The following is a 22,320-nucleotide window of genomic DNA, read 5'->3' as shown; positions in this document are numbered from 1 at the left end:
CTGGTTGCATGGTAAGAACATTACAAACAAAGAACATGACAGGTTTAGCATAACTTATGCATTATGTCATTCATATTACAGCAACAATAATTAGGACCAGGACAGGACAAATGGTGCGGGAAGCATTGTGTTAAAAACAAAAACAAAAACAAAAGGAACACTGCTCATACTGAAGTCAGGTTTCAGTGAACATGAGGGGATAGATCATGTGACACTATCACAGTATGGTTAGTGTTTCTGATCGCAATGCGCAGAGTGGTTGGATTGGACTTGTTCATCTTACCTTGATTGTATTAAAGTTAGCCGTTGTTTGAACAGCCAAGCGTATATTCTAAAGTCAAAGGTAAACCAAACATGGACATGGAGGGAAGGACACAAAAAACACCACACCAGTCAAGAGCGTTATGGAAAATCCCGGGGTTAATCTTGGTTCTCACAAGACCAACTGAGACACCATTCACTAGCACTGCAACCATGGCTGGAGGAGAATGAATCAAGCACTGTTTTTTCTTACAATCGAGACATCCCGAGACATGAAAACCATTACAAAGGATCTTAGGAATAAATTACGAGTTTCCAAGCTCTTCAGTTGTCTCATCAATGTCTAATCATATTCTACAAAGTCATGAGTCATCATGCCCCATGCTAGTAAAATGTAATTCTGGGCATGATTGCAGGAAACAAGTACACAAGTATCAAACACTGAGCAGTCATGCATGGTTACAGTATCAAATCAAGACTGATTAGCTGCCAAGTATTTTCAGGTGATGCATGTTCTTTACAAGATCATCTGAAGGTTTGAGGATGTCTTGAGGCCAATTACTGTTAGTTAGAGCTTACCTTCCATGGAGATGCAGTCTTAGAATCCGCTTCATCCTGTTCAACAAATGAGACACACAAGTAAGCACACTGCTATGATATCTAAAAAATGTCTTAATTATTATAGTGGATGCAAATATAAATAACAGAAACTACACCAACCTTGCCAGGAGCAGCACCAAGCAGCTCTTGTTGCTGGAGATGAGGAGAAAAAAAAACGTTTTTTTAAAAGGACAGCTAATTATGGCTCATTTATGTGACATAACATACGATCCAGAGAGGTAGCGCCTACCTGAGCCTGAACCATGGGGGCCTCCTCAGCCATAAGGCCTTCAGACTCCAACTCTGAAGCCACTTTGTTGATATCCCTCAGACGAGACTCATTGGCCTTGAGGTCCTGGAAAGAGAGAAAGAACAGTGTCATACACTGTCTGTTCAAATTCAAATACATACATGGGGCGATCGTGGCTCAAGAGTTGGGAGTTCGCCTTGTAATCGGAAGGTTGCCGGTTCGAGCCCCAGCTTGGACAGTCTCGGTCGTTGTGTCCTTGGGCAAGACACTTCACCCGTTGCCTACTGGTGGTGGTCAGAGGGCCTGGTGGCGCCAGTGTCCGGCAGCCTCGCCTCTGTCAGTGCGCCCCAGGGTGGCTGTGGCTACAATGTAGCTTACCATCACCAGTGTGTGAATGTGCGCGTGAATGGGTGGATGACTGGATATGTAAAGCGCTTTGGGGTCCTTAGGGACTAGAAAAGCGCTATATAAATTCAGGCCATTTACCATAAAAAAAAGAAGGTTTTCATATGACTGCTGCAGTTCTATGTTACACAACTTAATTATTTGTGTGTTTCGCACACTGTTGTGGAGGAATTTTTTGCCTACTTTTCTTTACAGTGTTGCTTCAGTTCGCAGGAATTTGCTTCTGCACAACTCTGTGAACATCCAATCACATCATTTCAGTGGGCTGAGCTCTGAATTTTGACTGGGCCTTGCAACACCTCTATGCTTTTTTTCTTTGTTTTTTGTAGATTTGCTTCTGTGCTCTGGATCACTGTCCTACTGCATGGGCCAAATTTAGTTGTTATATGGTCACTGAATTGTTGTGTTTACAATTCACATACAAGTAAAGACCATATGCAAGTAATTCAGATAACTTTAAGTCAATAGTCATGTAGAATTTTTGGGAAAAGGATCAAGCTTAAAAAACAAAACAAACGAAAAACAACAGACATTACCTTCTGGAAGTCATCAAACTTCTTCTGTAGAACCTCAACCTGCTCCAGATCAGAGCCCATCTCCTCATTAGTGAGGGTGCTCTCCTTCTCATGAATCCACTGCTGGAGCTCGTTGGCCTCACGGAATAACATAAACTTTTTGCAGCTTTTCTCAAGCATGTCCTTGCGCTTCTCCCCCAACTCTAACAGAGTACCATATCTTGGAAAAAAGAACATTAAAGAAAGAGAATGTAAGCGAAGCAGTAGAAAAAGATTTTTACAAACTTTAAAAAAGTGAAATAAAATTTAAAAAGTGGGTGGACACTGACATGCTTTGTGTTTGGAGTCTGTAGACATGGGACATGAGAAGGAAGCCTTGCATGGTATGGCTGACAGAAATTTATTATCATAATTGATGAGTAGTGTAGTAATGAAGGGGTCCCATTCTCCACAACGTTTTACTCTTGTGTCAGGAAACATCCACACATATTTCTCTCTGGTCTTCATGACATTTTATAGATGCATTGAATAATCTAATAAAACCAGTACCTGGGGGCAGGCATCATCCTGATGATGGGGAGTGTTTAAGGACCAAAGCATCTAGAAAATCTTGATAAAAAGAGGGGGGGGGGAGCCTCTCCCAGCTACCATGGGGTGAAAGGCAGAGCACACCTTGGACAGGTTGCCACTTTCATGCAGGGCTAAGAAGTGTTTAGAGTATTCAACAACACTACTACAATGATAATAAAATGAGATGTGTTATTTTAGCAGGGAATGTTAATCTGAAGTTTAGCAAGCATTACATTGGAAATTCGTAATGTCAGGGAAAAAGCCTAATTGGTCAAAGTCAGACTAATTTTTTTTCTTTTAATCATTTATCCTTCTTTACTTATTTATTTTCTACCAGTCTAAAAGTAAATAAGCACATTTTGTGTTGAATTTAAAGGCATCATAAAGTTAAAATAATGTGTGGTCATTTTTCCTGAGAGCTGTGTTTGCTTTGTTAGATTTTTAATAAGGCTCTGGGATGTTGCTGTAAAATAAAAGTAGTGACATAAATACTGTATGCTCCTTTTAATAACTTTTCATCCACTTTTGTGAAACCTAGGTGCCAGCAAGGCACCTAGCCTCTGGGGTTACAGCTGTAGTAACGTTGTTCCAAACTAAACCCAGACACATCGACAAGCCAGTTTGTTACACAAACATATGTCACACAAATTTCAAATAATTTTTGAATATTTCACTGATTCATTGAGACACCTAAGAACCAATCAAATCCCAGTGTGTGTAGGGCAGAACATAAACTGACATCCCTATAGGGTAACCTGGGATAAGAAGGATGTAACAGATGTGCATCAGAAGCTGCTTCTATCCTGGACTGAATAGAGGCCAGGGTTGAAATACACACAGTGTCACACAACATGGAATTTGGGGTGGGTGATGGATGATATCTATTATAGGTATCACGACCACAAGTACACGCAGAGGGGCACTGGTTCCTACTCACAGCTCTTCCACCTGCTTCATGCGCACAGACACGCTGCAGGCCTCCTTGGTGACAAGCCTGCACAAGCGGCAAGGCAAGGCGAAAGCACAGCAAGAAAAGATTAAGTAGTTAAACACAGAGATAGGACAGCAGACGAAACAGGACAAGGGGCCAGGAGCAAGGTAATTAGTGTTAAACAACTGGATGGAAGTAAAGAAAGACTAAAGTGCAGAGCAGACAGGTTAAAGTGGATTAGTGGACCCGATTCTGAAACAGGAGAGTTCAGGCTGTGGGTTTCTTACTGATTTTCAATCTGGTCTTGGCGGAGTGCAATGCTGCCATGTTCATCCAGCAGGTTCTCCCTGGATGAGGATTGGGTGGGGTCGAGCTTCTTCACATAAGCAGCAGGAACGAAGCCCTGGCGATCATTCACCTCCACTTTCCACCAGTCCTGCAGCAGGGGAGAGATGAAGTCATTAGTATGTAATGTGGCGGGGTGGATGAGAGTCAGGCAGTAGAGCTGGTCATCTACTAATAGGAAGGTTGGTAGTTTGATCCCTGGCTGCTGCAATCTGCATGCCAGATCTGCAATATCCTTGACCAAGATACTAAATTACGATATTTACTGATGCTGGACTACTTCACAGTGCCGTACCTTGTTAGTGCTGTTGAGGAGAGTGAGAATGTCTCCTTTCTTCATGGTAACTTCACGTGGGCTCTTCTCCTGATAGTCATACAGGGCCAGGACCAGCTCCTTCCCGGTCTCATCATCGGTTGGTGCAACTTGTTGCTGTTTAGTTAAAAGAAACTTGTTACTGATTTTGTGTTCTGCGAATAGACAGTGATGCTTCAGAACAGATGAGAATTCAGGGACTTTTTAAACTTACCCTGCAGGACTGGGCCTGCTCCTTCAGGGCTTGGATACTGCTGCCGTAAGCGCTCAGGTCAGACATCAGGGCTTCGTGCTTCTTTAGCAGAGCCTGTGGAGAAGAAACAACTCAGCACAACTACATTTCTCACAAAGGGAACTAATTGGAAGCTTTAAGCCCGCTTTAACTTTTAATAGAGCAAAAACAAAACAAAAAAAATAACAAAACCCCCCAAAACGACATCATAAGATTTTAAACTTTAACAGCACAACAATAATTCATTGGTAGTGACAGTTACAGTGGTGTGAAAAGTGTTTGCTCTCTTCCTGATTTCCTATTTCTTTGTATGTTTGCCACACTTAAATGTTTCAGAACATATTTAAATATTAGACAAAAACTTTTTCACACCACTGTATATTCTTCTGTTGTAAAATCTGTACCTCAGCTGAGTCCTCATCTTTGCCATAGTCTGTGCTCCCAACAATGGGTTCCTTTTCCCTCATCCAAGACTCGGCCTCGTTAGCATCAGCAAAGTATTGCTGGGCCTGCAGAGAGTCCTCAAGGTCCTGTCTCCTCTGGGAGGCCTTGGCCTTCAGAGTGTCCCAACGCCCATGCAGCTCAGCCAGCTTAGCCTTCACATCCTCACCAGCAAAGTGACCTGGACACCACACCCATGAAACCTCAGCTGTTTTTTCCCCCCCACTGTTGCAGTGATATTTTACTTGCATTTAAACATCACCATCATCTCACTGAAGATAACAGAGGAATCTTAGGATTTAAATCAATACCTTCCTCCACCATAGCTTCTCCCTTCTGGGTGACAGCCTTAATGCGAGGCTCGTGACCTGTGATTTCAGCCTGCAGAGCCTGGTGCTTCTTCAGCAAGTTCTGGACACCAATCAAGTCTTTGCCTGAGAAAAAACGTCAGAGAAACATTTTATGGAGCTCCAGTGATCTGAAATATGAGGCTCCAGTTTAAACTTTATTTCTGAAATGATCACTTTCAATGAGTATATACCTCCAATTACAAACTTTAATTTCTTAGAGCTGCATAGACAATTAGTCTGATTTTACCTCTGTTAGTAGAGGCAGCGATGGGCTCTTTCTCACGGATCCAAGTCTCCTCATCTTCAATATCTCTGAACAGCTGCTGCAGCCTTAGAGAGTCTGACAGCTTCTGCTTGCGTGCAGCCATGGGTTCACGCAGAGCTTCATACCGAACCACCAAAGCCTCTTGCTTCTTGCGGATGTTGTCAGCATCAAAGTGGCCAGCCTCCTGGAACTGGCGGGCCTGGATTGTTATGCCATCAATCCGATCCTGATGGGGACATTTACATTAGTGTCGCATTCACCAAAGCAGTGTATGGGAGCTCCATAATTTGGGCTGAGTGCTTGTTACCTGGTGCGCTGCCACATCAGCCTCCAGCAGTGCATGTTTCTTCTGCAGGTTCTGAACACTTGTCAGGTCTTTTCCATAATCATCTGAAGCCAGGTGGCCCTCCACTTCATACAGCCACAGCTCTATGTCCTCTACATTTCTGTTGAACTGCTGCTGCTGGTTGGCTTCACGCAGCTTGATGCCTTTAAAGAAAAAAGAAAAAAGCTCTGACTGTTGTTCCGAATCACCAGGGACAGACTTTTCTTTCATGGGCTTTCCAAGTACATTAATGGCCCAGCTATTCAGTTCAATTCATTTTTATTTATACAGTACTAAATAACTCAAGATAAAGACTCAACAAAGAAAATAAAAAACCCTAACTATTATATGGCCCCCTTTGAGGAAGCACTTTGGCGACAGTGGGAAGGAAAAACTAGAACCAATGAACTAGTTCAGATACAGACTGTTTCTCATTTTAGAGATATTGCTCAAACAGAAGAAAGCAGTCCCACATATTTGTTTAATATTCGTAAAAACGACTCCAAGATTCCTCACCGTGTTACTGGAGGCAAAGATAATGCCATCTGGTTAGATACCATATTTCTATGATTGTCAGGGCCAAGTACAATAACCTGGTCTTTAAAACACTCCTGCACTTTAACTAATTGGTGTATATTTGGCTTAATGGATAGATACAGTTGTATGCTATGTCTTCTGATGATAATGCCTACGGGAAGCGTGTATAATGTAAACAGAATTGGTCCTAGTACAGAACCCTGTGAACTCCATAATGAGTATTAGCGTGCGAAGAGGACTCTCCACTTACATGAACAAATTGGAGTCTATTAGATAGATATGATTCAAAACACCTGTAATACCTACAGCATGCCCTGAACACTGGAATAAAATATTATGGTCAACAGTATCGAACGCTGCACTGAGGTCTAGCAGGACAAGCACAGAGATGAGTCCACTGTCAGAGGCCATAAGAAGATCATTTGTAACCTTCACTAAAGCTGTTTCTGTGCTGTGAGGAGCTCTGAAACCTGACTGAAACTCTTCAAATAACCCATTCCTCAGCTAAAGTTGTGGTCAGATGTTGACATTAACTCATCATGAGCAGAAATGTAACAGTAATTGCTTTGAGTTGTTCTTTTCCCATGGTAGAATAACTGAATGACTTTTGTCCCTGTGTGGTTTAGAGAAAAATAAATAAAATTCTAACTGTTGCACTGTTTTCTCAGTGGGTATCCAGCAGTTTATTTGTTCTTTTGTGTGTGTGCACAAACATACACAAAAGCCCTGCCACTCTTCATGCACTTTGTCACTGTGCACAGCTCAAATCAAATCTTTATGTTCACTTTTCCTCCAAACTATACCTTTGAGCTCAGTGGCCTCCAGCAGTTTTTTCCACTGAGAGCTGACTTCTTCCATGTGACCAGAAACCTCAGTTGAGGCATAATGCTTTCCATCCAGCAGCTCCTGGCCTGACTTCTGCAGGGCATCGATTCGGCTTTGGTTAGCAGACAGCTCCGCTTCAAAGGCCTGGTGTTTCTGCACCTTGCCCTGCAGGTTGGAGGGGTCCTGTTGACAGGAGAGCAGAGACACAGAATTTCAGCAATGGAGAAAACAGACAAAAAAGAAAACATCACAATGCACAAATGAAAAAAAAATGGGAGACACAAATATCGGGAGAAGACAATATCAATTTCTTTCACAAATTACCTTGTAAGCCTCATCAGTAGCAGTCTTCATCTTTTCATTGATCCAGCTCTTAAGCTCATCAGAGTCCCTGAAGAACTGCTGGAGGTGGAAGGAGTCCTCCAAGGCAGCACGACGAGACTGAGCACGGTCATGCAGGGCATTGCGGCGGCTGAGTAGCTATAAATGCAACAAGGAGAGAAAACACATTTTCAAAGAAAGCCTATTGTATTTGATTTTATGTCTGATGTGGAAAGCAGACAGCAGTGCTTACAGCATCTCTGCGTGTAGCCACATCCTCTTTGGCATAGTGGTTGTTCTGAATCAGTTTGGTAGCAAATTCATCCAAAGCCTGGAGATGTGCAGCACAAACAGATTAAAGGTTAATTTCAATTTACAATTCTCACACAGTGGCAATAATTCAAGAATAGAAGATGCAATAATCATCATGTAACTGGGCAAATTTAATAAACTTACAGTGATCTTCTCTTCTTGAGCACTCAGCGACTTCTCAAAATCTTCGTGTTTTTTAAGCAGTGCCTCTACGCTGTCCAGGGAGTCACCAAGGTCTTCATTCAGGAGGAAAGCCTACGCAAGGAGAATACATGAAAAACTGCCACAGCACATCTTTTTGCTAATAAACACCAAGCTCTCCTGGTGTGGTAACTCACCTCTTGCTTGCTCATCCAGTTGTCAACTTGCTCAGTATCCCTGTAAAAGAGCTGCAGGTCCATGCACTGCTCATACTGCTGCCTGCGAACCTCCCACAACTCCAGCAGAGACTCCTTTTCTGCAGCAAGGACACCAAGCTACACAAAATACACCAAGAAGAGCATTTTAAATGCTAGTATGACACAGATGAAGAGTGGAGAAAATTCTACCTACACGGTGTCATAATCCTACCTTTTCCTTCACCTCATCAGAGGCATAGTGTCCTGCACTGAGCAAGGCCTGGCCAGCTTCATCTGTAGTTCTAAAACTGTCCTCGTGAGCGTCAATCTCTCCCTAAAAAAATATAAATAAGAAAAACATGGAAACAGGTTGACTAACACAGGGTGTGAATTATGAGACAAAAGGATTTGACACTTTCTTGAGCCTTTACACTAAGTGCAAAGACACTTTAGGCTGGAGGTCTCTATAGTTTAGAAGATTTTACCTTGTGCTCCTGATGGCGGTCTAACAGGGCCTCAGCTCCAGCCACATCATTGGCCAGTTCATCAGCATTGATCAGAGCCTTCATCTCAGTTACCCAGCTAGTCAGATCCCTAAAGTCAGCAGTGAAACGCTGCAGCCTAAAACAAATCATCAAAAAAAAGACAGAATGAGCAAACTTGGTTGGACAAGTTGGACAGGCCTGAGCTCTTGGCAAATATGAACTGAAAATTACTCTGTACATAAGACCCCACAAAGTCCCCAAAGATTCACACAGAAGTCTAAATCAGTTATAAATCCTAGAAAGGTTTATGTGCATGTGTGTTTTCATTCCCCGATATAAGTTATACTTTTGTTGTGTATGTAGTATTTCACTGTTATCATCATCATTATATCCCATATATAGACCTGGGTACATTAGTTTGTTGTTGTTGTTCATCAGCGTTAATTCTAAAAACATGTCAGGTAAAGTAATTATATATTGTGAACAGCTTGTTGTTTAAAACAGAGTGATATGCTCCAACACATGGCCTTTGCATATAACTTTATCTCCTGGCTTCTGTGAAAGGTTGATGAATGATTTGCTTGTTTTACTGCATTTATTGGTATTTTACTGGTAGGAGTCGTTCAGACGGGCACGGCGCTCAGTAGACAGAGTGCGAATCTGTTCCCAGTTGGTGATAAGTTCGTCCTTTTTCAAATGGATCTGCGAAGCGTTCTGGGGATGTGTCTGCTGCAGGTGCTCAGCGTCACCGCCCAGAGTTTTGACCTGATTTAAGGAAGGAGAACACAGCAAGTCAGGATATCAAGTTTTTAACTTCCCTTTTACTATATTTGCTAACATAGCGGAGATCGGCATTTGCCCTACCTTATCTTCCAAAGCTGCCAGGTCTCTCTCCAGGCCCTCATGTTTGCGCAGCAGAGCCTGAACACTGGCCAGGTCACGCCCAAAGTCATCGGACCCCATCAGCTGCTCCTTCTCCTTGATCCAGCTGATGGTTTCATCCACATCCCTATTCGAGGTAAACACACAGTCTGTTACTAACGGCAGCATGACAAAGGAAAAATTAAACAAACACACAGTGTAAGAGTTTTTCATGTGTTATGGTTATGACGCTGCTTACCTGTTGAAGCGCTGCACCTCAGCAGCTCCAAACAGCTTGCCCTGCCTCTGTTGGGCCAGGCCCTTCAGGCGCTGCCAGGCCGCGTTGACCTCGTCCTGCTTGCGCACAATGAGCTCTGCCTCTGGATGGGATTCCTGGATCAGCTTAGCTGCAAGCTGGTTCACCTCATTCACGCGTTCCTCATGGGCAGCCAGATCCGTCTGGAACTCCTCAAACTTCTTTTGCAGGAGCTGTACGTGCTCCAGGTCCTGGCCCAGCTCTTCTGATGTGGCAATGGCCTCCTTTAGGTAAAAGTGGAGAAAGAGAAAGTTAAAAAAAAAAAGAGAGAAAGTATGCCTTGGTGCTTTACTATCTGATACAATGAGTCTGGCTTTCGTTAGAATTCAAAATAATTGCAACAAATATAGGCCTCAAGTCTCCAAGCGGACACGACCTCTGTAATCTTCAGGTTTGTAAAGCAGTGTATAAATGAGGACTCTTTGGAGGATTGCCTGTTTGAGTCGGGTGACAGGTGACTGACCAGGTCGACAAATTAGAGCTTCTTTTCGTCCTCTCTGGCCCGATGTACCGAGCGGCACAAACAGCTTGGCCAAAAGATGCGATCGCCACTATTTTACAAAATAAAATGTTTTTCCAAGCTTTCCAAAACCCACTCAAACAGTTTAGTACACCACAAACACAACTAATTTTCTTACCAAAGGACAATCAGGAATCCTAACATACAAGTCTATGTCCACGCTTTGTGGACGTCTTTCTTTTCCCTCACATCATCTCACTGACTGGATTACTTCATATTACAGGTGTGGAAAAGTGAAGCCTAAATGTAAATTGGGAAAATAATCCCATGCCCTTGGCATAATCCCCTCACACCCCCAAACACCACTGGGGTGCATTTCCTCAGTGAATCCTGGTCAAATGCTGGCCTCATGAATGCTGGTCAAATTCAGACCACCCGCATGGGCAGTTGGGATTTGGTTGCAAAACCTTCTCCCATCACAAGAGGGAGCCAAAGTAATTTCCACTGTGGGCTGCCTGGCTTTGGGCCTTCTCTCAGCAAGAGTAGAGAGATGAGGAGAGTGGGCTGTGAGGGCATTCAAGCGAAGATACCGCTTGCAATTTGCAACCAACCCTTACAGATTTCACAGAGTTATTTCCTCTCAATCAGCCAGAATACTGCAAGAAGAAATATCTACCTTGCTATAAATATGAGAAATACCTCAGGAGCAGAGCCAATGCAGATTTTACTCAAAGTATTTTCTCGTTCCCAAGAAGGGAGGGGGACTGCGTCTGATACTGGACTAAAGGGCACTGAATCAGCATTTCAGGTCTTACAAGTTCAGGATGCTGACAAATGCCACTCTGCTCTACATGTAGTGCGCCCAGGTGACTGGTTTACATTAATAGACCTGAAGGACCCATATTTTCACATCTCATTTACCCACTTCACATTAAATTCCTGCAATTGGTGATTCAGGGCAAAACGCACGAGTACTTAGTCCTGCCATTTGTCTCACTGAGCCCTTGGGTATTTGTGAAGTGCACCTAGCAACATGCATAGACGATTAGCTGCTGCTATCAGAGTCAGAAATGATGGGAAGAAAGCATGCCAGGGTGGCAGTGGATCACCTGATGGCTCTGGGTTTCACTACAATCGACAAAAAGAGTGTCCTGCAGCCAGCTCAGCCCATCTCTTTCATGGTGTGGAGATGTCTCCTATTTAGGCTATGCCGGCAGATGCTGGAATTAATGGCATCTTCACTGGCAGTCATCCCACTAGGCAGACTGCATGTGAGGGGATTTCAGTGATGGGTTGCATCCCTGAAACTATGCCCAAAGTGCCATGCCTACTACCATATCAGAGTGACAGCGCACTGCAATGCAGCACTCTGCCACTGGAGAAATCCTACATTTTTCACTCAGTGGGTGTCACTGGCAGCTGTCACAGCCAGGAAGGTCTTTCCCCTCCAACGAGACCTAGTTTCCCAGGCCAGGGGGGGGAATCGTATAACCCCGCCCAGGTTGCCTTGCCCTGTGGGCTAATCTGAGTACGGAAGGACTACCTTAGAGGGTCATAGTCACTATTCATAGTGCTAGGGCCCCCTCCACAATGTCACTGTAATAGAATAAGTTTGTTTTTTGATGCTCTGTAACAGCAATCACCACTTTTCTGCAGGGGCTGTTAGATAAAGGAAAGGCCTTTTCCACAATTAAAGTATCTCTGGCAGACATTTCAGCCTGCCAAAGGAGCTTTACAGATAGCCCGGTGAGGCATTACCACTAGCCTGCCATTTTATGAAAGGGGCACGACAGCTCTACTTTCTCTCTAAACTTCTTGTGTCTACGTAGGATTTAACCTTAGTGCCGGGATGTCATTTGGAGGATTTATGTACGTTCTACTAGAGGGATGGCAACCTCTTGGGTCATCTTTAGGGGTGTCTCTGTAGAGAAAATATTTGCAACAACAAGCTGGGCTTCACCTTTGATCTTTGCAAGGTTCTACAGGTTAGATATCACTGCACCATCCCTAGCCCACACTGTCTTAAGTGTGGGTCCACATGAGATCTTTTAAGATGGCACTCAGTCATTCAGATAAGCTTAGCTGGCAATACGGGACTATGCAAATCCCCATAGTGAGACACCAAATTAAATGTTTGAAGGAGAACTTGGTGTCTCACCAGATCACACTCGTTGCACAAAGCGAGGAAGAAGTGCGCTTATCTTGAATGACAAGTGGCGCTGCATCACACCCTTTTATAGGGAGGAGGGTAGCTCCTCCCTGATGTCTTAACATAAAATAGATTTCTGCAGCCAAAATCTGACCAAGTGACCAACTTGGACTGATTTTTATTTTTTGTCTCCTTGTTTTCAACCGAGTTATCAGTTCCGTCACTACTTAGCAAACATAAACTAATGTAGGTCTATTAGCTGCAACCAACCAACCCACCAATGTTCTGTACTGGCACAAGACGCCACTAAACTTGTTCTAAAAACACATGTTTCTTAAATCCAGCCTTTATACATGTATTGTTTCATGTCCACTTTACAGGTCATGTCTAATTTTCTTGCAATGACGACGGCTAAACTGAACTGGTAAACTATGGTAACTGTAATTGTAACTACATCTGCCTTCATCCTCATTCTGTGAAATGGAGAGAAATCAAGTTCATATACTCATGCTCAAGTCTTTCTTTCTATGTTTAAAACAAACACAGAGATATGAATCTAACCTTGTCACTAATCCAGTCCAGGGCATCTTCACACTCACGCAGATACTGGACCAGTTTCTGGGCCTGCAACAGACGCATGCCCTTTTCCTTGGTTTTCTCCAGCAGGAGGTCCCACAGGTGATGCAGCTCCTCCAGACGAGTCTAGAGCACGTGACAAAGGTGGGAAGTGTTAATAAAGTTAGTGACAAGAAATTAGAAAATTATCTTGGATATATGTTGGAAAACCAAAGAGAAGTCTTTTCCACTGAAGATCGTGGAAGAGCCGATTCAAATGAAACACAGAGCATGCGATAAAAAGTACATTTTGAAACCGTTGAGTCAAAAATAGGGGAAAGCTGACTGAATCTTTAAGAATTCACAGCACTCAAGAGTCACACCACAGGTCAGCACCTACTTTTATATACTCGGCCATATTGACACTTGTAACTATTGGCCTCTGTTGTGTCCGGTAAGGCGTGTAGGACTGAATCGGATGGAAGGGGTTAATAGTCATCAAGAAGACCTACATTTTATGTGAGTGAAATTCTAATATTTTATTTTTCTCTTATGTTGCACTAATTATCAGGTATCTGTCTCTGTATGTTGCTCCTGTATATTTAGGGATGTAGCTTTCTAATAATAACAACAACTAATAAATAGTCAGGAAAGCAATGTTTGGTGTCACAGTGGCTACATCCATCGTGAACATACATATAACCCCAAAGCCCACCACAGGCATACCTAAATGTCAACACACTGCATATTAGTGTGCATTTTGGTAACTTACTCGAATAGTGTCAGATGCAAAGTGGCCCTCAGTGATCATTAGATTTCCAGTCTTGTCCAGTTTGATGATTGCTTCAGCGTTGGCCTGAACTTCAGCTTCAAAAGCTTGATGTTTCTGCAGCTTGCCCTGTGTATGAAAAACATATATGATAGAAGGTGCTCTTCTTACGGTCTAACAGGACTTAAATACATATACATTAAATAACTGACAGACCTGCAGGTTGGAAGGGTCCTTGTAGTTCTCATCAGAGGCAATCTGCAGCTTCTCCTGGATCCACTTCTCCAATTCATCGGCATCACGGCGGAAGAACTGAAAGCGATACGAGTCCTCCAGCTTCTGCCGGCGCACCATCGACAGCTCCTTGAAACGCCGGTAGCGGTCCAGGACCTGCTGCCGACGTTCCTGGATATCTTCAGCTGTCTCCAGCACTTTGGCTCCTGCGGTGTCCATTTTCTGGAAAAGCACCATCAATGACATACGTGCGATTATTTTGCATGCACATTTAAATAACAGCAGAGACAAATCAGCTGTGTATGGAAAAGCGAATGAAACATATCTCAAAATGGAAATTTATTTGGATGAAAAAATATGTCGCCTACACATCCTATCCACATAATCACATTATGGAAAACATGAACTTTAAAGAAAAGAAGGTTAAAATCAATCTTCAGCTTGTCTTGCTGTGTCTGAGTAGGGTTAGATATTTCTTTAAAAGACCCCAGTCTTTGCATTTTCCTGTTTACATTTAAACATTGTTATTTTTCTCACATCCCACTTTACTGCTTTTCTTTGGACTCAAACATGGATACAAAGAGCAAGGCTGCATGCTTTAACTCCCACCCACCCTATCCTGTCTCTAGCTAAGCAACCAAAGGGCCGGCAGCTGAAATACTAAAAATGACAAATGGGGGTGGGGGCGGAAATTCCACATGCATGCGAACAGTAACTAGGCTTCACTACACAAAGAGAGTGCAGCAGTCAGCTCATTCCCACTGTGCCCTAGGCCCCATGGTTAAAGTATCCTTGAACTGTGGCCAACAACCAAGTAGGAACGTTACATCCAACAAAACAGGATACTAATCTATCATTTCCAGCAGCTTAGCTTTAAACAACATATCTGATTAAACGTACTCATAAATTCTTAATCAAAGCAGTAACAAGAAACTAAAAAGTATAAATGGTAAATGGACGGGTTCTTATTTGGTTCTTTAATACTCTAAGTGAGCACTCACACAAGCACTTTTTTTCTATGCTTTTTCTATGCAAGTGCTTTCTAACTAACAGCAACACACAATCATACTTGGATGGATGCATCAGACTTGGGGTTTTATCTTGTATCAAACCTGTTCTGTCTTCTGAACCGCAGCCACTCCAATGTGAGTATTAGTAGTTTTATGATTTTATCAAACTGAAACGTGAGCTTTTAGCCTCTCTAATAAGAAGCAAAACAGAAACAGGGATGGAGGTATTGATCTGTTTGAATCAACCTCCAAGCACAACAGCTGAGACCAGACTGAGTGAGGGCGGGGCTATGCATGCTGTTAGATCTGCGTGTTTTTGTTGATGCTGCAGACAGCAACACAAAAACCGATGGATAAATGTGAGACAATTTCCTGGATTCCACTAATTCCCTCTCTGAATGACGTGGGGGTATTAGTCAAGTCAGCAGTCTAGCTGTGTTCAGCTTTTTATCAAGAACCAGAGATGGTTTGGTCCCCATAGACGCTAATATTTCTCCAGACAAGCAAGCATCCCAGGGGCTCAACACATGCAAAAACTCACAAAAATCTAGTCCAACAGTGTACTGTAAGCCGATTACGACCATCAACCCACCACCTGACACAAAGTGATCTCCAGCTTGCACCCCTCCCCCTCTCCTAACTCACCCCATATCAGAGGGCCTAAATCATTTCAAGGATTTAACTGGACTCAGCCTCATTCTGCACAGTCATGCTGGCTGCTATATGACTGTGAATCTCTGTCTCCATCACCTAAGAACCAACATGACATTCTCAAGCTGCTGACAAAGGTAACAGCAACAGAATTATTCATCTCACTTGTCTTATTCTTCTCTGGGTTTGCAAGCTTCAACTAATGCACACTGTTTACTCCTTTCTTGAAAAAAGGTAAATACGCTATAGTCAGACAGCACTGTGCTTCACAATATAAGCGCAGTCTCTACTGCTACTGCTTTAACCTGATAAAATCTTAGACATCACTTTATGTTCTAATTCCTTTAAAGCTGAAATTAATCCCTAAATCATTATTTTCATACTGCAAATTTTGCTGGTCTGACCTCATAAATGCAATGGCCCAGCAAATTTGTACAATCATTATATCCCTCTAATGTAATATAAAGATGACTAGTCTTAAGGGGACTGGATACATTATAGTCATTACTGTCAGATACCGGGTATAAATACTTCGACGTTTCAGTAAAAGTCTGACTGGAATTTAACATGTGAGTGTGAGCGAGTGTGAAGAACATTAGTGTGAAAGCAGGTCAATAACAGGCCTGTGACGCCATAAACACAAGACTGCATCTGCTGATAGCACTCCCTCCCCTTCTCTATCACTAGATAACAGCTTTCTCTCTTTTAGCCTCACTGCTGACAGTCAGGCAAAGGGGGTGGCCACAACCGTGTTAGCATGCCAGCTATATCCCACAGATGGTTGTAGTCATGTGACACTTGCTTCTATCTTCAAGACACATTAAAAATGTTATACTGGGCAGGAATGACAAAACTTTGAACAACCAGTTGCATAATACTGTGGAAGTCAGCAGCATTCCAAAGTCCAAGTATCTACTTTAAAGTGGACATGAAACACTTCATCTATAAAAGCTAATTTATACCATGGAGCCATGCTCTCAACAACTGACATAGATTTAACACCGTGAAGCTGGCTTTAAGAAATAAGTGTGTAAAGTTAAATTTTAAAAAACCAATAACTCTGGGAAAATAAGGACACTAAAACCAAAACTTTGTATAAGGAGGCCCCTTTTGTACCATCCCTGGGTGCAACAATGAGTTTTATGTTAAGAAACCCAGGATATACTAACATTCACTCTCCATCTCTTAAGCAGTCAGTGGTTCTTAGTTGTTTTGCTAGTGATGTAAAGTTCTGTACTGGCACAAGATGGTGCTAAACATGTTTTAAAAACTAACTTTAGGCACTTATTTCTTAGATCCAGCTTCATAGACAGGTTAAATCTATGTCAGCTTTTGAAAGCAGGGCTCCATGGTGTAAATTAGCCTCTATACATTTAAAGTTTCAGGTTCACTTTAACGCAGAAACACCCAAATTATCTCAATTTAGCGATTGTTCATTTCAATTTTATTTATATAGTGCCAAATTACAACAATAGTTGCCTCAACTATGAATATATTTGTCTGAAAACGTTCTAAAAAAATGTAATGTTGGGTTCACTGACAGATTTTTAGATTCCAGCTGCTTCTAAGTGTTGAGAGAAAACTTGCTTTGTCAGGTGATGAAACACTAAAGTGTGTGGGTGGATGGAGGACAATGGATATCGACCCTGAAATAGCTAGTATAATCAGGCAGCTCAGGAAGCAAACTGTGATGCCAACTTATCAGAAGGTGAGTGGTTCAATCCCCGGCACCTCTAAATCACATGTCAATGTGTCACTGGGAGAGATGCTAAACCTCAACATGAACCCACTGTATCCACTGGTGTATGTAGGTAAAAAGCATTTAAGTGCTGTACCAATTTTTGCATATGAATGTGGCTTGTAGACTAAAACACCCTTTGAGTGCTCAGTAAGGATAGAAAAGTGCTTGTAAGTACCTGCATGAATTTTTTATTGTATGTCACTGTCTATGCTTCCCTTTCTGTAGAATCAAAGCCATTAAAGTAAAACCATTAAGATATAAAAATGTAAGAAGGTATTCCATGTCATAAACACAGCTCTAACATGTGTAACACGGCAAACAACTTGGAGAGTTGTATAATATGGTCATATTTCAGAAACAACATGCCATTGTATGAAAACCCATTACTACGCCATGTAACGCCATGGTTATGCTAACAAAAACACAGCTATTAAGCCTTATTAAACAAAGTGCTTAATGCCAACTTAGATTCTCTGCAGTAGCAGTAGTAGACAGGATCACAGGAGGTGAATATCAAGCCAAGGACAAACCACACAGGATCAACTCTATCAAGTACATGTCTCAGATTAAGAGTGCGCTGAGCTTTCCTAAACACTGGGTTTATATCAGAGACGTCCACAGAGCAGCGGATGAAGTCATTCACTCAGCAACACCCAATCACTTCGGTGAAACATGTGTTTTGAATAGGGGTCACGTCTCATGAGCCGAGGCAGGCCTTTTTCCCTACTGAGGAATAGTGGAGGATGAAGGTGATGGTATAAAGGGAGTTATCCTGCAATCCAGCACGTTTGTGGCCTTCTCTTAATCACTAACAAATGTTACAGTATTTGGATTTTCAATATTTTCTGTCATATACAGTGTTACAGTTTTGTCAGTGTCATATACACCCAAGCCTTTACAAGTAAAAATCCTCACCTCATTATGCTCAGACTGTTTCTCTACTCTTCGATCTCTGTGACATCACTGAGAAAATCGAATATGCTTATCTCGAACACACTCAAATGATAGTCTAATACTGACGAAGACACACAGCCAATTGGGAGACACATCTTAAACATAGTGTGGCCCTCAGGGGAGACGAGGTAAGCTGTTTAAGGATAGACTGAAGGGAAGCAATATTATTTTGAATACTGTAAATTGCTTGTAGCTACTTCAGTAGACTCCAGGAAAAGACATATTATCCATGGATTAGCCCCTTTAGTAAATATTAAATCTATGTCTGACATCGAAATTATATGGTTAACTTTATATAATACATTAAATAGAACTGAAGATAAAAAAATGTGCAAACCAGCACTAATCAAAGCATTAGCCCTGAAAAAAAAAATGTTATCTGACAGGCACGAGAGAGGAGTAAGCCAACAAATCTAAGAGTTTTCTCAAAGACTGAACAGCCAGACTTTGAAGGGCATTTGTTAGGTTAACAGAGAAAATTTTTAAATGTTAATATCAGACTTCATGTGCATGCAAAGAATTTCACAGCAACACAAGACATGCAATAAAGAAACCTGTTATCCCATAATGTCTCCATGAGAACAGGCTCAGTTGAAATCCAGACCAGATCAGAAAACTGCAAAACCAAAGCAATACACACACCAGATATGTCAAGTCTGGTTCCTCAGGTTCTCTTGTATCTTGAAAGAGCAGAGGCTACATCTGTGGCAAAGTCGTAGCCTGCAGCAGCATCTATAGACTTTACTGTACCCCTTAAAAGTCTGATACTGACGATAAAAAAAGAATTGTCTCATCTACTCCACAGACAGACGCATTGCACCTGCAATGACTATGCTGTACAAGAGAATAAGCCAAGATGTAGCCCTGCCCATGCGTCTCTCTCTCACTCTCTCCCTCTGCTCTGTACCTCCTCCCATCCCTTTACTCAGCAAAATAACATCCCAGCTGCCCTACGCTTTTCTCGAATCTTCTTTCTTAAAGAAACCAAAACACAAAGTGCAACACACTAACAACACACGGAGCCACACAGTGCTTACACAGACACAATCATTACCTTGAGTTTGGGTTTATCAATTGTCGACATGTTGCAGATCTGTATAGGGTGGCTACAGTACATGCCATCGATCCAGCAGTCATTAAAAAGCCATCAAAGGGGAGGAGTGGCAAAAAGAGGGCGCTTTCAGGAAGTTCATCAGATAATGCTTAAAGTACATCACTATACATTTGAGATCGAATAACTGGGTGTTAGGATGAGCGGAAAGTTCATGCAGCAGAAAGAAAATTAGTAGACTGGCTATGGTGCCTCTGCAGGCAGACCTGATAGGCCTGGAGACAGGGGGCCTAGTTTCTATTTAGGTCATAGTCACAGTGTAGTTCTACTGAAGAATAGCAATTTGTGAGCAATGCAGGCTGCTTGGCTTTTGCTGGTTAGAAATACTCAGTCTTCCATTGACAGAACCACAGGGTCTGGTGCAGCAATGATGTTGCTGATGTTAGTATCTTGGGTCCAGCTTTTTCACCAAGTTACTGTTTCAAATCAGACTGTCCTCATAGAAATTTTATACTGATGACAGTAAAAGAGTTCTTTGCACACTTCTGGATTCCAGATATCCCCACCAATTTGCTTTTTGATCCAATAAACAATCAAACAGAAACTTTAATTTTAAGCACTCTTGGCCGATATCTCAGGTGGATTTGACAGCCTCATTCTGTGCTCATATTTTAGATTTTTATTTCTTTAGCTCAACCAATGACAATTTGTGTCTGATATTAGTTAGATCAGAATAAATTAATGTTAACTGGTCTCACATAAGCTGATATGTTTTGTTTGTACATGAAAGCAGACACAGCTATGCTTTCTTAAATAAATGATTATACTATACAAACTCTGACAGTAAGTGTAAGGAGCTATAGTCAGCTGCCTCTCCAGTGACTTCCACCGTCCCTCCTGTTACTATTAAATGGCTCAGACTATGACATGGGCTTGCAGAATATGCGACACTGACATTTTAAGTTGTGAAAGTGGTCTGGCAAAAGTTAGAACACATACAGATCCCACTGAAACACAGATCCACAAACAGTTTTTCTTTAGAGGTACTGAATACAGGATTATATGGTATTGTTCAAGATAACATTGGTACAAACTTTTATGACATAAAAGTGTCATATCATGATATCGATTATACAGTGGCACCATGTATTTACATTCCTTAGTGCACACATTAATGAGACAAGCGTAGGTGAGTCCAACTGCTTTTGACAACAAAGCACAATGCTTAGGAAAGTTGCAAGAAAACTGGTGGAAACAGCAAAACTGTTTCACAATAAAAACATCAACATCGTATAACCGGGCTACAAAAGAACAGATGCTTGCTGTTGTTAATATATAAGTGACTCAACTGAGCGCAAAATGTATGTAAATGACAGTGTCATTTTCACATCCTTACTAAACTCCTTAAACACTAGCCTATTTGATTAGCAGTGTCTCCACCAAATTACATATAAATGATTAACTGTGAGTCAGTCCGCACTGAGATACAAGCAGGAGAGACAGATAAGGCCCGATGTTCAAAGGTATTCATCTGAACTGGGCGGCTCCCTTGTAGCATGGCCGACAAGCTAATGTAGCCGCTTCCATAAATATTATAAACCAATGCTTGATTAATTCTCAAAACATTAAGTGTAAAAACTGTGAGTGAAGATCAATTTCACTGGACAAGTAGGAAAAAACCTGTTAAGACTAACGGGCCAGCTAGCAGCTCATGAGTCTATACTCGCTCTTGAGAGCATATTAAATCGCCCACGACTGGCATCATAACAACATTACAACTTACATATAAGATTTATTATAGATAACCCCCATCAATCAATCGACTTGTCCAAGTTTAAACCGATCATTTTGTTTGAATGCAGCGTACATTTACGGGTATCAATGAAGGCTAACGTCATTAGGTAGGCGGCTAAAGCTAACAAGCCGACCGCCTCAGAGCCAAACAGGTTTACTTCTTCGCTCGTCATTTAGGGTTTTTACATACCAGCTTAGAAAACATCGAACAATGAAAACGCTTGCAGCTGGTTAGCCTTAGCCATTCAGTTATCGAATGCACGGTATTTGGAGAGCAATGAAATTAATTCAACAAATCGTTTCCAGTTTGGAAACATGGTGCATGGAATCTGTTGTAATATACTCAATTCAAAATAACAGCACTTTCCTACCTCAGTGGGTTTATCAAAAAAGTGTTTACAACTTGGTGCTTGTCCAGGCGAAACGACGACGAAGGACGTACAACCGCTGTCGATGGAGATGGGGGTGGCCTTTTTTTTCTTTAACCCAAATGTGACGTCATTTTCAGCAGCTGCGCGGAAACAACCGAGGAGTGACGGGAGAAGCCGAAGCTCTGCTGATAACAGCGTCCAGTCTCATCCAAGGTCGCCAGGCTTTCTTTCTGTTAGTTGGCTTGACACAAACGTAACCCGCCGGGCTTTCTCTGCGAGTAACGATCCATATGAGTGCTGCCGGTTCCGGTCACAGACGCTATCAAATCAAGATGATAAAATGGTGATACAAATCTACAAAGATAAAAAGTGCAAATTCGACAAGACAACAATCTTCCGGAAACGCGTAAATCTTGTATTTTTGCACTCAAAGCCTTAAAATAAACATTTTAATTACAGTTAATTATTTTGAGTGCACATCAGAGCTGTGAAACTTTTCATACTATTTTTACATTAACTCCAAGAGGAAGTATTGTATGTTAGAGTCATTTTTAAAGATATGAACCTATAATACTTGATATTTTGTTTTAAGTGAAAATTACTTTCACAGTTTAAGTACAGCTGAAAGTGTCATAATTTGGAGAATTGCAGGTTAAGAACCCAAATGTAGGACTAACAGACACAGGCATGTCATGGACAAGGACCGAGCCCTTTTATTTTTGCCTGAAGTGCATATAACATACAAAATCCAGAGAGAAGCAAACAAACAGTAATGTCCAGATG

At 42.0% G+C, this 22,320-nt stretch overlaps 1 protein-coding gene across 3 annotated transcripts in view; it reads right to left on the bottom strand.

Annotated features, from left to right (window-relative positions):
- The window catches only part of sptan1 (spectrin alpha, non-erythrocytic 1), a 37,766-nt gene extending 16,080 nt beyond the window's left edge, over positions 1–21,686 (bottom strand). For 2 of the 3 annotated variants that reach the window (XM_085280570.1, XM_085280571.1), the window contains exons 1-27: positions 21,538–21,686; positions 13,948–14,187; positions 13,735–13,860; positions 12,969–13,109; positions 9,742–10,022; positions 9,486–9,630; positions 9,232–9,386; positions 8,622–8,757; positions 8,369–8,470; positions 8,137–8,274; positions 7,943–8,053; positions 7,740–7,817; positions 7,490–7,645; positions 7,144–7,348; positions 5,786–5,967; positions 5,461–5,704; positions 5,175–5,297; positions 4,827–5,044; positions 4,405–4,497; positions 4,173–4,307; positions 3,820–3,968; positions 3,539–3,595; positions 2,053–2,251; positions 1,112–1,216; positions 982–1,014; positions 841–876; positions 284–331 (exon numbers count right to left, since the gene is read on the bottom strand). In XM_085280570.1, coding sequence (XP_085136696.1) covers positions 284–331; positions 841–876; positions 982–1,014; positions 1,112–1,216; positions 2,053–2,251; positions 3,539–3,595; positions 3,820–3,968; positions 4,173–4,307; positions 4,405–4,497; positions 4,827–5,044; positions 5,175–5,297; positions 5,461–5,704; positions 5,786–5,967; positions 7,144–7,348; positions 7,490–7,645; positions 7,740–7,817; positions 7,943–8,053; positions 8,137–8,274; positions 8,369–8,470; positions 8,622–8,757; positions 9,232–9,386; positions 9,486–9,630; positions 9,742–10,022; positions 12,969–13,109; positions 13,735–13,860; positions 13,948–14,184 — 3,633 coding nt within the window. In that variant the 5' untranslated portion in view covers positions 14,185–14,187; positions 21,538–21,686. The remainder of the gene's footprint in view (positions 1–283; positions 332–840; positions 877–981; positions 1,015–1,111; positions 1,217–2,052; positions 2,252–3,538; positions 3,596–3,819; positions 3,969–4,172; positions 4,308–4,404; positions 4,498–4,826; positions 5,045–5,174; positions 5,298–5,460; positions 5,705–5,785; positions 5,968–7,143; positions 7,349–7,489; positions 7,646–7,739; positions 7,818–7,942; positions 8,054–8,136; positions 8,275–8,368; positions 8,471–8,621; positions 8,758–9,231; positions 9,387–9,485; positions 9,631–9,741; positions 10,023–12,968; positions 13,110–13,734; positions 13,861–13,947; positions 14,188–21,537) is intronic. The other variant, XM_085280572.1, reaches the window with a different exon arrangement.
- Between the last annotated feature and the right edge of the window lie 634 nt (positions 21,687–22,320).

This window comes from Mchenga conophoros, linkage group LG7 (genome assembly GCF_057382185.1).
Source record: "Mchenga conophoros isolate Kocher_MC1m ecotype Shallow Benthic linkage group LG7, M_conophoros_male_GT1.1, whole genome shotgun sequence".
Lineage (NCBI taxonomy): Eukaryota > Metazoa > Chordata > Actinopteri > Cichliformes > Cichlidae > Mchenga > Mchenga conophoros.
Note: the sequence above shows the minus strand (reverse complement) of the source record. Positions and strands in the feature narration are given on the sequence as shown.